Below are 15923 nucleotides of genomic sequence, written 5' to 3'. Positions count from 1 at the left end.
GAGAATGTATCTTTAAAAGTATTCTCAGATTCTTTGTGTCATCTATGTTTCCATCAACTTCTGTTTTTCTGTCTGCTTTAGTTTCTACCTTTCATTTTGGAATTTTTCCTGAGGTGTCTGGTGATCTTTGATTGTCTAATCCTATTTAAGCATGAGGCACTAAAATTTCAGTTCCTGGGTGGGCTTCACTACACAGTAATCAGGAAGGGACAAGGCATTTTGTTGGGGGGATCCTCAAATGTTAGATTATGTAGGGCTTTTCTCTGAGATGGTTTGGTTTCCTTAGAGAAGAATCCAACCACCTCCTTCTTCAGAGTGGGGAAGGGATTACAGAAGAGTCACACACAACTGGCTGGCAGCCTTCATCAAGCTGAGCAGTGGAAGGGGTCTCTGTACAGCATCTGTCTTCTACCCTCAGTCATATTTGCTATCCTGCAGTTTAGAATCTGTTGGAAGGAATAGTCACTCAGCTGCACAGAAGAGGGCATCTGACCTGCAGGTCTCATTGCTTGTTATAAAGATTTTCAACCAATCTTCAGCCCCGTGACTCATCTCAGCTTCAAGGTATCAGGGTCCTCCAATGCCCAAGACTTGCCCTGGCATTGTCTCTCCTGTGAAGAGAACATCTTGCTTTCATGGTATGCTTTTTTGCAGGCACTTGCTATTCATATTTCCCTTCCTGTTAACAAATCTATCCAATTACACCTTCTAAAAATTTGTTGATGCTTATTATCTGTGGATATCTTCTCTGCCAGTCTCTGTACTTGTGAGTTTATAACTTTTTTCCCTAAAAAAACATCTTTTACATATATTTTTTATGAAGTTTCATTAGGGAGAAAAGATAGATGCATGTTTTACCCATCATATTTAACCAAAAGTCATTGCATTGTTTTTTATATGTACTGAGCCGATTCTATCCTCTGTAAGTCTCACTGCTGGCAGGTGAAGCATATTTTCCTACTCTCTGGAACACATTGCTCTTATGGTCCCTTTACTACCTTTCTCTTGCCTTCCCATCTTTTCTCTACTTTCTTTTTTTTTTAGAAGATTTTATTTATTTATTTGACAGAGAGAGAGACAGCGAGAGTAGGAACACAAGCAGGGGGAGTGGGAGAGGGAGAAGCAGGCTTCCTGCAGAGCAGGGAGCCCGATGTGGGGCTCGATCCCAGGACCCTGGGATCATGACCTGAGCCGAAGGCAGACGCTTAACGACTGAGCCACCCAGGTGCCCCTTTTCTCTACTTTCTTTAGTAGTTCTCTCTTTTCTTTGCCTCAAGAGAATCAGAACTTGCAATATATGGCAATACATTGCTTATTTTCATACTCATCCTGTTTCTTACATCCTCCACCTAGCACAAGAAGGGACGGGAGGAAAGATTGGGGATGGACTGCATGTGTATCATGACTCTTTGTAGAAGTAGCAAACAAACAAACAAACAAACAAAAATCTACCTGAGTTAACTAAATGAAAATCTGGCAATAATTGGAAAATCAATGGAGGAATGGCAACCAGACCAATTATCCAAAGTACTTATTCTTATAACCTTATATATTTTTTATTTTTATTTAAATTAAATTTAATTAACATATACTATATTATTAGTTTCAGAGGTAGAATTTAGTGATTCATCAGTTGCAGACAATAGCCAGTGCTCATTACTTCAAGTGCCCTCCTTAATGCCCATCACCCTATTACCTCATCCGCCATCCACCTCCCCTCCTGCAACCCTGTTTGTTTCCTGTAGTTAAGAGTCTCTTATGGCTTGTCTCCCTCTCGATTTTCCTCTTATTTTATTTTCCCTTCCCTTCCCCTACATTCATCTGTTTTATTTCTTAAATTCCACATATGAGTGAAATCATATGGTATTTGTCCTTCTCTGACTTATTTTGCTTAGCATAATAGCCTCTAGTTCCATCTACATCATTGAAAATGGCAAGATTTCATCTTTTTGATGGCTGAGTAATATTCCATTGTATATATATACCACATCTTCTTTATCCATTCATCTGTTGATGGACATCTGGGCTCTTTCTGTAGTTTGGTTATTGTGGATATTGCTACTACAAACATTGGGGTGCAGGTGCCCCTTCAGATCACTAAGTTTCTATTCTTTGGATAAATACTTAGTAGTGCAATTGTTGGTTATAGGGTAGTTCTATTTTTAATGTCTTGAAGAACCTCCATACTGTTTTCCAGAATGGCTGCACCAGCTTGCATTCTCACCAACAGTGTAGGAGGGTTCCCCTTTCTCTGCATCCTCACCAACATCTGTTGTTTCCTGACTTGTTAATTTTAGCCATTCTGACTGGTGTGAGGTGGTATCTCATTGAGGTTTTGATTTGTATTTCCCTGATGCCGAGTGATGTTGACCACTTTTTCATATGTCTATTGGCCATCTGAATGTCTTCGTTGCAGAAATGTCTGTTCATATCTTCTGCCCATTTCTTGACTAGATTTTTTCGTTTTTTGGGTGTTGAGTTTGATAAGTTCTTTATAGATTTTGGATACTAGCCCTTTATCAGATAAGACATTTGCAAATATCTTCTCCCATTCCATAGGTTGCCTTTTAGTTTTGTTGACTGTTTCCTTTCCTGTGAAGCTTTTTATCTTGATAAAGTCCCAATCATTTTTGCTTTTGCTTCCTTGTCTTTGAAGACATGTCTAGCAAGAAGTTGCTACTGCTGAGGTCAGAGAGGTTGCTGCCTGTGCTGTCCTCTAGGATTTTGATGGATTCCTATCTCACATTTAGGTCTTTTATCCATTTTGAGTTTATTTTTGTGTATGGTGTAAGAAAGTGGTCCAGTTTTATTCCTCTGCATGTTGCTGTCCAATTTTCCCAACACCATTTGTTGAAGAGACTGTCTTTTTCCATTGGATATTTTTTTTTAAAAGATTTTATTTATTTATTTGAGAGCGAGAATGAGAGAGAGAGAGAGAGCATGAGAGGGGGAGGGTCAGAGGGAGAAGCAGACTCCCTGCTGAGCAGGGAGCCCGATGCGGGACTCGATCCCGGGACTCCAGGATCATGACCTGAGCCAAAGGCAGTCGCTTAACCAACTGAGCCACCCAGGCGCCCCTCCATTGGATATTCTTCCCTGCTTTGTCAAAGATTAGTTGACCATAGAGTTGAGGGTCCATTTCTGGGCTCTCTATTCTGTTCCACTGATCTATGTGGCTGTTTTTGCGTCAGTACCATGCTGTCTTGATGATTACAGCTTTGTAATACAGCTTGATGTCCAGAATTGTGATGCCTCCAGCTTTGGTTTTCTTTTTCAATATTACTTTGGTTATTTGGGGCTTATAATCTTATATTCTTAAAATTCACTTTCCTTGGCAATTACCACTATTCACTTTAAAATATTTGTTTTACATTTCAATATACTGGGTTTCTATAGGATTGTATCTTTTTGACACAGACAGTTTTGATTTCTATCCCCGTGCTCAGTGGGGAGTCTACTTAAGATTCTCTACCTCTCCCTATACCCCTCTCCCTGATTGTTTGCTCTCTCTCTAAAATAAATAAATCTTTAAAAAAAGAAACAAAAAACACTCCACATGGTAGCAGTTAAAGGAGTGTTTTCTACCTTTACAAAGTACAGAGAGAAACCACATAATACAGTTGCTACTAATTCTTAAAGTCTTTAAAAGAGAAAAGGAAAAATTTAACAAGAGCAACAGTAAGACTGTGATGTAAAGGAGAAGAAATTAGTAGATGAGGCAAAAAGTAGAGAAGAGGGAATTAAAGGTGATAGGAAAAGTTTGGAGAATCAGCTTGTGACTGATGACCCCCCTCGTGTTAGAAGACAACATGAAATCCTTACCTGGGCTTAAGGTCAATTCCTAAGAGCCTCATACATACCTGTAATAATATTACTGAGCTCTTCAAATTTTCCACTTTTGCTTTTGTACTCTTCTTCTGCCACTTGAAGTTGTGGAAGACACTCGACTAGCTCCTCTTCCTTTACTTTATTACTTTGCGTTTCCTCAACAAATCTTTTCTTTAAAGAAAAAAAAAAGCTAATTGTGAGCACAATTTTGGAGAATGTACACAATTTACACTCCAAAGTAGAATGTAAGTTCTTCAAGAGGGAGAGTTCTGCCTTAGTGTCCTCTTACCCTGAGATGCACAGAAAGGTATCTGCCACACACTAGGTATTTGAAAAGTATTTGTTGGCTGATTGACTCTCTGGCAATCTATAAGGTAAGGAGATTAGATTCAATGGGCTCTCCAAAGATCTATTCAGTTCTCTGGCTCTACTGCTAAGATCCCATTAATGCTACCCTAAACACCTGTTTGAGAAAATCTTAGTTGATCATATTTTACGGGGAAAAAAAAAACAGGGAGCAAAACAGAATACACACAAGTCCTAAGAAGTGTGGATGTAAGTAAGAAATGGGGAGGGGATAGAAATAATTACATATATTACTACACTAAATGGGCAGAAATTGCCCCAAACCAAACATGAAGATGCTCGCTTAATTATTCAGGCTTTATTTAGTTTCAAAGGGAATAATAGTTGGACCTCTCTTAGAAAGTCAGGATGGGTTTATAATGGTGACTACAGCAGAGACAGCCAGCTGACATTTACGAGCTCTTCTCCTGTCCTTCAATATCAGGACTTCTTGCCTCTAGTTCAGCACATGGCTGCCAGCTACAGCGATTTCTCAGCTTTCTTTGCAAGTGGGTGTGACTAACGAGTTTGTGAGCTGAAGTGATGTGTGCCACTTCTGGATCCTCCCCCTTCAACAGGAAGCAGCATGTGTCCCCTTGGTCCTTCCCTCCCTCGCCTGGCTGGAAAAGAACGAGAAGGTAAGCTGCTACTTGGATCCACCAATGTTAGCCTCATGCTGAGGATGGCGGAGCTGCCCTGCCAACCTTGGACCCCTTCCCTTCGGCCTGTAATGGGAAAGAGAAGTAAACATTTCTCTTCTGTAATGATCACATCAGGGGATCTTCTCAACTAGATACTCAGACTCTTAAGATTTGAATAGGTCATACTTGACCCATTTTATTCGTAAAAAATTTTTTTTTTACTTTTTATTTTTATCCAAGTTGCATACACACATAATCCAAAGGAACCCCCGGGTACCAGGAGGGCAATGCTTGGCATGCTTCCCCAGGGAGGTACCCTCAAACACAGCTGACCAGAGGCTAGTGTCCTTTGACCCCCACCAAAGTGATAACTCAGATGGAAGAGGAAGACACCCACATAGGTGGATGGGATAACCTCCCTGGCTTTAAAGTCTCATGCTCAAATAGGAACAACACCTTTTGGGTATACCTTCTAGGTCCCCGGAAGGGACATGCCCACTTAGAAGAGGCACCAAGCCCAGGGAAACCCAATGCTCTAGTTTCCCACCAGTTATTCTCCCCATCAAGATGCAGCATACCAATCATGGGTCATTTTATACAAACAATGTTGCCTGATAATACAATTTTAGTTGTCTAATTTTACCAGGCTCTAGGGAATGACCCAGAAAGTTAAGCCAAGGTCAATTTCCCAATAAAGGAGAGAGGGTTGCTAACCCTTAACTACACGTGTCTTGCTTTTGTTCACTGTATTTTGGCATCTCTTTGATAAAACAGATTGTCTGTGCCCTAATTAATACAGTGAAGTGCCAGCCTAATATGTCCCCTCCCAAACTGCCATTAAGTCCTTAGGAATAAATACAGAAAGACAAAAAGATACATAAAAACACCGTAATTTAACAGGGCACCTGGGTGGCTCAGTCAATTAAGTGGCCGACTCTTGGTTTCAGCTCAGGTCATGATCTTGGGGTTGTGGGACTGAGCCCCACACCAGGCTCTATACTGTGCAGAGTCTGCTTGTCCTTTTCCCTCCCCCTCTGCCCCTCCTCCTGCTCACGTGCTCTCTTTCTAAAATAAATAAAATCTTTAAACAAAACACCACCATAATTTAAACCTATTAAAATGCAGAATCGGGAGTAAATTTTTCCATGCTGCAGTGTTACGAAACTCAACTGTGTATTAGCTATACTACGTTCTCTAAGAGAATAGCTTGGGGGTCTCGGGAGGTATGTGAATGCACGAATTCATCCCCATCGCCTACACAGACTTAGCTGCTAGCAATGCCCTGACAAGAAACCACGCTCTTGTTTCATGCTTTCGGGGAGGGTTTGGGTACCGGGTGCTGCTGCATCTCAGGCACGTTAGCCTGAGTTGTCTACTGGCTCAGTCAGTCAGAACCACAGCTTCTTCAGCTCCTTCAAGCTTCCCCCAGTCCTGAGCTACATGCACACTTAGTTCAGTGATGATGGGCTCTGGCTTTTGCCACAACCTCTTGGAATTGGAGCCTTGGAAAAGAGAGAGACTGATGCAGGTCCCTGTCCCTGCTCATAGGGATGAGTTCCAGCTCATCCTGTGACTTCCTGTCCACCTTCCCTTCCCACCTGCCTGCCCTGCAGCCTTCAGCCCCCAGCTCCAGATGGGAAGCTGACAGCCTCACTAGACTGTGTAACCAGCTCCCCCCGCTGCAGAAGGTCCAATCCTCTAACGGACCCCTTTCCTGGTGGCTCTGCTGCTCAGACTGAACCCTGCCAGACACGGGGCTGTAGGGCGCAGCAGATCCACTCGTGCTCACTGCGTCAGCACTGGATCAGACTAAGGTAGAAGCCCGTGGCTCCTCATGCCACGGCACCGAAGGCAGAAATGGGACTCCAATTTCCAATTTGCTCTGGGTTATTGATGAGGATTACCAAGGGGAAAGGGGGGTGTTGCTTCATAAAAGTGGCACACAAGCTGCCATCTGTCCATGCCTTTGTGTGAATTAGACACAGGTGGGCACAGCCCTGCAGCGGGCGCACAGCCTGGCAAGCAGGGAGGACGGTCTACTGATCTCGCCTAATTGCACTGTTTGAGCTCAAATGCAATGTTACCCAGCGTCCTTACCTTACTGCTGACTTGAAGGGGCTTGCCTCCATTGGTTTACCATTAAGGATGATGGTAAACCCTGTCAGCTCTATCTCAAGAAATACCTGACATGCGGACTACCTACTTTCGATCACTTCCTCAGTCACCACTCTGGTTCGAGCTACTTGAACCACTTGGAATATTGCCCTAGCTTCCTCATTGGTCTTCCTGCATCCACCATTGCTTTCCTAAATTTTACTCAACATAGCAGCTAGAGAGATCCTACTTAAAAGAAAATCAGATTATTTCAGCCCTTCACTCCAAACCCTCTTCCGGCTTGCCAGCCCAGGTAGAGAAAAGACAAAGTCCTCCCCATGGTCTATAAGGCGGTAGACCTGGGAACGCCCCTCCCTCTTGGATAGCCCCTCAAGGGATGACTCACTGCCTTGTGGCAAGGAGTGTGGCCAGCTGCCAGCCTCCAGGGGTCGGCTCCTTCGGAGTCTCCTTGGTCATCTAGTGAAGGTCATGCTCTTCGGGGGGTGGCCCCCCCGATCGACTGAGCAAGGAGGTGGTGCAAGGGTGGGACCATTTCTGCCCCAGGCAGGGCTCTGCTAATGGACAGTCCTTGCTTAGAAGCCCCCCACAGAGAGCTTGAGGGTTCCATCATGTCCGCCACTTGTTTATCTTGTTTATTTTCAATCTCCCTCCACTGGGATGTAAGCACCATAAGGGCAGAGTTTTGCTGTCTTTGTGTGTGTGTGTTTTTCAGCATCTAGAATACTAGGCACCCAGACAGACGGCAACCGACAGAGAACTGCTTCCCGCCCTGACTCCTCTCCCTTCTGTTTCTTCTAAGTTGTCTGAATTTGTGCAGTGCTTTCTCTCCCTTCTTTGTTCCCTGAGTTGTGCCAGTTTCCAACTCACCTCTTCTTATTTCTCGCCATCCCCTTCAGACACCGCTTCCCTGAGTTCCTAGATTTCTATGTTGCTGATCTTCCTTGGCACTTCTACGGAATTCCAATTTTTTTTAAAATTTATGGAGGAGCATTTGATCACAGATGTCATGCGTTCCAGCACCATCTTTCTGAGCGGTCTTCAGTTGTTGGAAACTTCTGTTGCCCCTTTCAGTTGTTTCTCTCTTAGTGTTTTTGTGTGGAGGATATAGCTGCTCCTTTTCTGTCATTCCTATTAGAAAGCACTGGCTTTTCTTGGACCAGTTAACTGCGGACGGTTTCTGCAGGATTTGGTGAGGGTTGTGCAGGGAGGAGTGGGCTTGGCAAGATCTAAACTTTGAAACGTCAGGACTCCCTGCTTGCCCCGCTCCGGCAAGGGACTGTTGTCTTCAAAGAAAGCCCCTCTTTCATGCAGCCAGGCCTCTTCCTCTTCAAAACGAATCAAGTTCAGGAGGGCTTCTCCCACCATCCCTTTTCTCCTCATTCCAATGTACCAAGTTAGGTCTCCGAGGAACAGCCCCTTACCTTTCAAGGTAAAACCATCACCTTGAAAATGGGTGTCTTCTGTTGTGTTTCCAGAGACCGGCCACCTCTGGGCCCCCTGGGTACTCTCCGTGCCTTTTCTCTCGACCTCACCCAGCATCCATGCTCATCCCATGCGGACTGCCTGGTAGCTCCAACTCAGTGGGATGCCCTCTCTTTAATGAGGATTTCTGAGTTTGGCCTGATTGGCCTCCCTCACCCTTTGCTGCTTTCCCCAGCCAGTCCCATGCCAGCTTGCCATGGCTTCCTGCTGTCCTCCACCTGTCCCATGGACCTTGCCAGCACTTCTACCTAATGGGGAGTGTCTGATTTTCTTTTCTAACTGAAAAAAAAAAAAAAAGTTTTTGTTGCTCTTTTTTAAGGAAAAAAAAAAAAAAAAAGGAAGGATCATAATGAAATTGTAGCCTTGCTCACACTGGAAGATTTTACACTGAACTGAGTAGAATAGCATGAACTATACCCCCTCCCCCCATAGATTCATCTAAAATTATTCTTAGATGTAAAACAAAACTTACCTCATACTTGCTCAACTCTTGAATTAACTTGTTTTCTTTGACAATAAATTCCTCCTTCTCTTGTTTTAATTCCAATGTAACTTTTTCAATCTCTGCCAAAAATTCACTGATCTCTTTTTCTCGTACAGTGGTCTAATTAGAAAAGAAAAAAAAAACAAAACAAAACACCAAAACCTGAAGAGTAGCCGTTTGCCTTTGTAGCTGTCAGCCTTACATTTTCAAACAGCCAAGAGTGAATATCTCTTTGCATGAGACTTGGTTCCAGTGTTAGGTTATATTATTTCATAGTAACCACTGAGAGGAACACTTCATTTTCCCTGCAGAGGTTAATTTAGTCACCAAACAATATCTATAAACTGCATGAGGAAATGGGGAATGGGAGTGGTGGGGGCCGGAGGGTGGGCAGAGGGCCACTACTGGAGCTGAATTAGTGATGTTTGGTCTCTCTCTCTCTTTTTTTTTTTTTAGAGAGAGTTTCCCCAAAAGTTAACATCAAATAAGTTTCTGGTTGCCTGTTTCCAAAGCATCTTCTAGAGAGAAGTGCTACTTTGTTTGCCAAATCCCTACAGTCAATACACAACAAATAGATACATTTCTTAAGAAAGTTAAATAATTCACTCTAAACATCACCAGAAATGAAAACATCTTTTAATAAGGTAAGGTTTAAGTAGGCATTGAAGGAGAATCACTGATACGCAGTAATAATTCTAAGTCCATACTAATATGGAGTAATACTATTAATTCCCCTGAGTTCCTTTACCTCTTGTAATAATTCAGTGCGTCTGAATTCCGAAGTCTGAATTTTATCTAAAATTTCTCCTATTTCAATGTTTAGCCTCTTTATCCAACGTGCATGTTTTTTTCGCAAACAAGCTACTTTCCACTGAGTTATAATACTAGAAATTAAAACACAAAGAATCATCATTAAATTGACATAACTGTTTCCTGAAAAGATGAAGGAATTCAAAGCAAAACAAATCTTACTATGATTATACAAAACTGTGCTCTTGGTGATGCGGACCATGCACATCAGCTGAAAAAATAAGCCGAAGTGCTAACTGTGTCAACGTGGTCCGTCTTCACCAGCTGCTACATCTCACGGGCCGTGTTGGTACGTCCAGCAGGACAGTGGACAAACCACACGTGGCAGCTCCCCTCCTTTAGGTAAAGGATAGAAATGGGGAAGGTTCAGGGGCGGATGGCGGAGAGAAGAGATCCAGGCAGAAATAGTACGGAAATTCCCTAAATTACCCAGAAGGCTAATTAGAGATTTCAACCTTCTGGGTTCTCAAATTTTTCTCTCCACTGCAACATAAAAAAGCTACATTGGAGAAGGGTCAAAATGTGCAATTGGAGTCTTATACATGATATTAATAGCAATGACAACAACAATAAAATACAACTAAGCTTTTGTGAATACTTCCTAGGTGCCAGGGAGTCATCTCGATACTTGATATAGACCATCCCCTCTACCATTCATGGTGACCTCGGGGGGTGGGTGCTACCCTCATCGGCCACTTGATAGGAACTGGAGCAGAGAGACTGCTCAATAATGCAGCCTCGGTCACAGAACTAGCGGGAGACAAAGCAGCCAAAGTAGCCCGTCTCCAGAGCCCGTCTGTTTATCCGCGCTCCTCTGTCCCCTCCCCTACTGGTCCCCACAGAAGCCTGGTGAGCAAGAGGCACTGCACAAATCTTGGCAATTTCACTCTTTGGTGAGTTTACTTGATTGAAATGGAAAACTCTGGGTCTGTTCAATGCCCCAACATCAAACTAACAAACACATCTAGACCTGAGAAAACTCACACAATTCAATTTAGGAAACTAATTTCCTTGGATCCTAGCAAGCAACAAGTACCCTGATTTCCTCCCTACTTTGGGGCACTGTTCATTAAGATAAACATATACTACTCATAACACAAATGATTTTTTTTTTTTTACCATCTCTGATTTTCTCTTTCCAGGTTATCATTCAGGATTTTTATTTGTTTCCGATAAACTGCTTTTGTTGCTCTGAAAACAAGAAAACGTACATTGGGTTTTTGCACTCATGGAAGCTAGCAGAATCTATAAAAGACTTTATACAACCTTCTTGTGCACAAGAAGACTACCATCTAATCGGGAGACAAACCAAACCTAGTGAAACAACTAAAGGTAGTGGTAGACTCAGAGAAAGATAATTATGATTTCGTACAAGTGCAAACTGATTTTGCAAGTATCATGGCGGATACCCAAGGGAAAGGAAGAACAGATTCTGGGGAGGTAACTGAGGAAGGGTTATTGGAGGTTAATGTTTAACAGAGGGAAGAAGACAGATTCCCAGAATGGAGGTGGAATCCCACCATGGAAAGGGCGTCATCATTTGCAAAGACACGGAAAAGAAGAAGTGAAGACTCTTCTGACCAACAGAGACTTGCTGCAGACAGAGGACATCAAGGGAAGTAATAATGGTGACACAGGATGGGTAAAGGTCAAAAAACTGGTGAGGAACTTTGGATTCTAGACTGAGTCTTGATTTGATGCAATGTGTAATTCAGAAAGCCTATATTGATTTTTGTACCAGGGTTAAGTAGCAATTGAGGATGGAAGATTTTCTTGTGAATCTAGGATGGCTAGAAACATGAAGTCTAACACAGGTCTTAGAAGCCTTGATTATTTTTATTCCCTTTTTCCTATTAGTGCTTCATATGTAGAAAAGTAAAATGTGACTTTATGTCTTTTGGAAAATAGAAATATTTATAACTGAAACAATGTGTAATGTTGTGAAACTAGAAATATAACCATGTTCCTGCTTTTCTTCTCTGAATCATAGTGTGGGCTCTTGATTTCCCATCTCAATAAATCTATTACCCTCCCCTGGAACTGCAAGGTTCTTCACAATGTGCCCCAACCTCATTGATTTTATTTACTTATGTATTTGGTTTAATCCACCGAGGAGTTGAACTGGTTTAAAATAACGGAACAGTAATATAAAAAGTCCTAAGTGGAAACTGATATTGGGTCACACATTTAGCTCTGAGCTTCCTGGTGCTCAGAGCAATGATGGCGTAACAATTGGTTACGGAATCTGCATTATTCGTGTGGAAAATAGGACCCCTACTCAACCCAATTCTGTTTTCCTGCTCTTTCACAGGGAAGAGTTCATAGTTTCTCTTCTGAAACCAACATGAGAAATGTCTAAATATGCTGTTTAACAGCCTAAGGACAAGCAAACCACACGTCCTGCCGTGTTCTAGATTTCTGTTGGTACAGGTCAAATTCGATCACCACTATCTTAGTTCTATAAGCTAGTTCCTCCACTGCCCTATATTCAAATAATAAAATACATTCAAATTATAAAAACGAAAAATACGCAATCCCTTTTGATCCAGTAATTCAACTTTTAGGACCTTATTATAAAGAAATAGTTGTATAGGTGGACAGAGATATACATGTTAAAGTATACCTTTATGTGATGTGAACTTTGAAAAGTGCTTGTATATAGAAAACACAAAAACAAAGTCCACCAGTAGGGTACTAGTTGAATAAAACATAGCATAATCTGTAAAAGAAATATTATACAGTTAAAGAGAGGAATGAGGTCCCATATACATGAATTTTGTCTTCTTCTGAAATCATTTTAAAATCAGTTAAGTGTTTCCATATCCCTTTCACCAATTTCTCCAAATGTTACCATTTCCTGTATTTGTTTTATCATTTTCCCAGACATATTTTTTCCAGCTTCTTGAGATATAACTGAAACATAATATTGTGTAAGTTACCAGATGTAAGGGCAATCCAATTTTTGGATGTACAAACACACTCCTATATGGAAAGCATGCATAGCAAACTGCTAACAGTGAGATCTCTGGGGGGATGGAGATTAAGGTAACTTTTAGTCTTCTAAGTTACTCATTTCCATATGTGAATTTTAAAATCAGGTGCAAGCATTACTTTTTTAACCAGAAAAATTAAAGTGATTTAGAATGGCAGAAATGAACACCATAGGGGGTCGGTGTCGTGATAATGTTCAGGCACGTTCTTGTTACTAAACTGCTGATGACTGGTCCATTCTCATGTCTAGCAGCTTGTATGGAACTTCGGACCTGCCTATCCTGTCAACAACAGATTCAATGATAATAACTCTTCTAGACTCTAAAACAGAGACAGTGAATTATATGCCTCCTTTTCTATATATAGGACATCAGAGGTTATCAGTTGTATTGTTATCATATATTAAAAAATAAAAGCAGAGAAGAGGAAGATGAAAAGTTTCCAAGGCAACAAACCTACCGATGAAGATCATGGAGCGTGACAAGTCCTTCTTCCATATTTTTGATGTCTACTTTTCTTTGTGATAGGAAGTTTTCTTTCTGAGTAATAAATGCCAGTTGTTTCTGATTTCTACCAGGAAAAACACAGAGTTATCATATGTTGAAGGGTGAAATCATCATTTTTCACTCCTCACCAAGAGGATATAGAATCACAAATAAGAATGTAGAAAGTAGGCTGGAAAGTTCAGCTCATAAACTACTTACCAAACAAATTAGTAAAAATAGAAACAAAACCTTTTTGCTAGTGGTGGCTGAATCTAAACTTATGAAAATCCCCAAGCCATGGAAAGAGCATTAATTGCAATAGTAATCATAAAACCACAAGAATTCTGTAGACTCCATCCCTCCGGGTGGGGACATCTCTTGTAATGCATTTATCAATTCTACCATGTTCTTTTGTGAAAAGTGAAGGAGTCCATCAGACCAACTTTAAATACTGGCTTTATCTCCTTCTAGCAGTGTGACCTCAAAAAGAAAATCTGCCTGTGGATGAGCCTCAGGTTCTCCATTCATAAAATAGCGCCCATAATGCCTATCTCACCAGGTATCAGGATTAAATGAGCTGTCAATTGCTCGAGCCAGTGTGTGGCGTGGCACCCACGAGGCATTTTATAAAAAGTGGTTATATTTTGCCTCCAATTTGCAGAGAGAATAATGGGAAGTGTACAAGTTTTGTTCAACATCAGTTTTTTCCAGACATTGAGAGGGACATTCCTGTAACAGAAAGTGCTCTGTTTGTAAGTGTCTCATCTTCTTCAAAATGTAAGTGTCCCATCTTCTTCAAAACTGCTATGGACTGAATTGTGTCCCCCACAAATTCGTACGTTGAGGCCCTAATACCCAGTTTGATGGTATTTGAAGATGGGGCTTTTGCAAAGTGATCAGGTCACCTGATTAGATGAGGTCATGATGGGGTGGGGGCCCTCGTACCAAGAGACACCAGAGAGCCTGTCCTCTCCCTCTCTCTACCATGTAAAAACGTAGTGAGAAGGCAGCCATGTGCAAGCCAGGAAAAAGGACTCTTAATGAGAACCTGACCATGCAGGCACCCTGATCCTGGACACCCAGCCTCTGGACCTGAGAAATCAGTTTCTGCTGTTGAAACCACCCGGTGTATGGTGTTTAGTTATGGAAGCCCCAGCTCTAGACAAAAACCAGTAACAACAGTTAAATGTTTTAGTGTTACAATTATTTCTCATCAGCACATCTTATGATTAAAACTGATAACTTAGTATTGATCTGGGGAAAAGTTTTGCCTAAAGAACTACTAACAACAGATTCTCAGTAGGCAACTCAACTGGGTTTGATACAATGATCGCAACAACTCTCTGCACCTCAAATACTGCACGGACCACAAACTCAGTTTCACAGAAGTGCGCCTGGACGCTGTAATTACTCTTCCCTGTGATCTAACTTCACCTGTAGTGATGGATTATTACTTAGATAATTCACGCTTGCAAGATATTATTCTGTATTCATTAAGAATCTATTGGTGAGGGCGCCTGGGTGGCTCAGTTGGTTAAGTGACTGCCTTCGGCTCAGGTCATGATCCTGGAGTCCCAGGATCAAGTCCCGCATCGGGCTCCCTGCTCAGCAGGGAGTCTGCTTCTCCCTCTGGCCCTCCCCCCTCTCATGCTCTATCTCATTCTCTCTCAAATAAATAAATAAAATCTTTAAAAAAAAAAAATCTATTGGTGAATGCCCACTATTTTCTAAGCCGTGTCCAAGGGGATATAGCAGTGAGTAAGGCGGGACAACTACCCTGATCTGGTCAGAGTTCAGCGGGACAGAGAGATCAGTACCCCACGGATTACAATGCAGTGACTGATGAAAAGGAATGGCATCAGAAGGATGTTTCAGAAGGATCATTCTGGTGGAAGGGAGGGCAACAAGTGAAGGGGGGTAAAGCTGACAGTGGGAAGAACTTTTGAGGGACAAGCCAGAGCAAAGAAGTTGAAAGAGGTGACAAGAATGGAGTTGGAGAGGAAAATGGGATATATTTGAGAAATAGCGGGGAGGTAGAATCTACAAGCCTTGGTGTTTGAACGGAGTCCAATAGAGAGTAAAAGATAGGAATTTCCTTGAATAATTTCCCAGTCTCTGGGTTAGGGGATTGTGTCAATGACCAAAGCCTTCTCTGAGATAGGGAATAGAGGTGCAAAGCCAGTTTCTGACAAAGGTGCCTCTCACAGTTTCTCTAGACAGTCTCATGGGGTAAAAGCAGGATTATTATTTTTTTTTCAAGAATCTGATTTAGAAGTAAATGTAACACACACGGTGTTTATGGATTTGATCTGACCCGTAGGAGGAAAGCATTACCCAGTATATATAGAGGCAGATTAGGAGTGTGTTTATTTATTTTGGGGAAATAATATTTCACTGTTGTCAACAGATTTGAAAACTAGGATAAGTTGAAGTGGGGAGTCACCATTTTGTGGCCAGGGAAAGCACCCCATAAGTATGGCATGTCAATTCATATACGGATCGTGGATAGAAACATACTCATTGTAAATTTTCTGTTTCTGCATAAAAAGTTTATCCTCCTCACTTAAGACAATCTTATATTGCCTGGTAAGAGTATGCAATTTCTCCCGTAGGTCTTTGTTCTCTAAACGATTTTTGTGTAGTTTCTCAGCCATCTAGGAAAAAAAAACAAAGCAATTGAAGTAAAGAGGACTTGCTTCACATTTCCTTTGAGGGGTGTCAGTCACATGGGTATATTACCCA

General features: G+C 41.8%; 1 protein-coding gene across 1 annotated transcript in view; it reads right to left on the bottom strand.

Annotated features, from left to right (window-relative positions):
- The window catches only part of CCDC175 (coiled-coil domain containing 175), a 57184-nt gene that overhangs the window by 25055 nt on the left and 16206 nt on the right, over positions 1 to 15923 (bottom strand). The window contains exons 7-12 of the mRNA XM_081829758.1: positions 15699 to 15835; positions 13156 to 13266; positions 10825 to 10896; positions 9644 to 9779; positions 8884 to 9015; positions 3861 to 3999 (exon numbers count right to left, since the gene is read on the bottom strand). Coding sequence (XP_081685884.1) covers positions 3861 to 3999; positions 8884 to 9015; positions 9644 to 9779; positions 10825 to 10896; positions 13156 to 13266; positions 15699 to 15835 — 727 coding nt within the window. The remainder of the gene's footprint in view (positions 1 to 3860; positions 4000 to 8883; positions 9016 to 9643; positions 9780 to 10824; positions 10897 to 13155; positions 13267 to 15698; positions 15836 to 15923) is intronic.

Source organism: Leptonychotes weddellii, chromosome 9 (genome assembly GCF_054177405.1).
Source record: "Leptonychotes weddellii isolate Sample4059 chromosome 9, ASM5417740v2, whole genome shotgun sequence".
Lineage (NCBI taxonomy): Eukaryota > Metazoa > Chordata > Mammalia > Carnivora > Phocidae > Leptonychotes > Leptonychotes weddellii.
The sequence above is the reverse complement of the archived record's forward strand: the minus strand, read 5'-3'. Positions and strand labels throughout refer to the sequence as shown.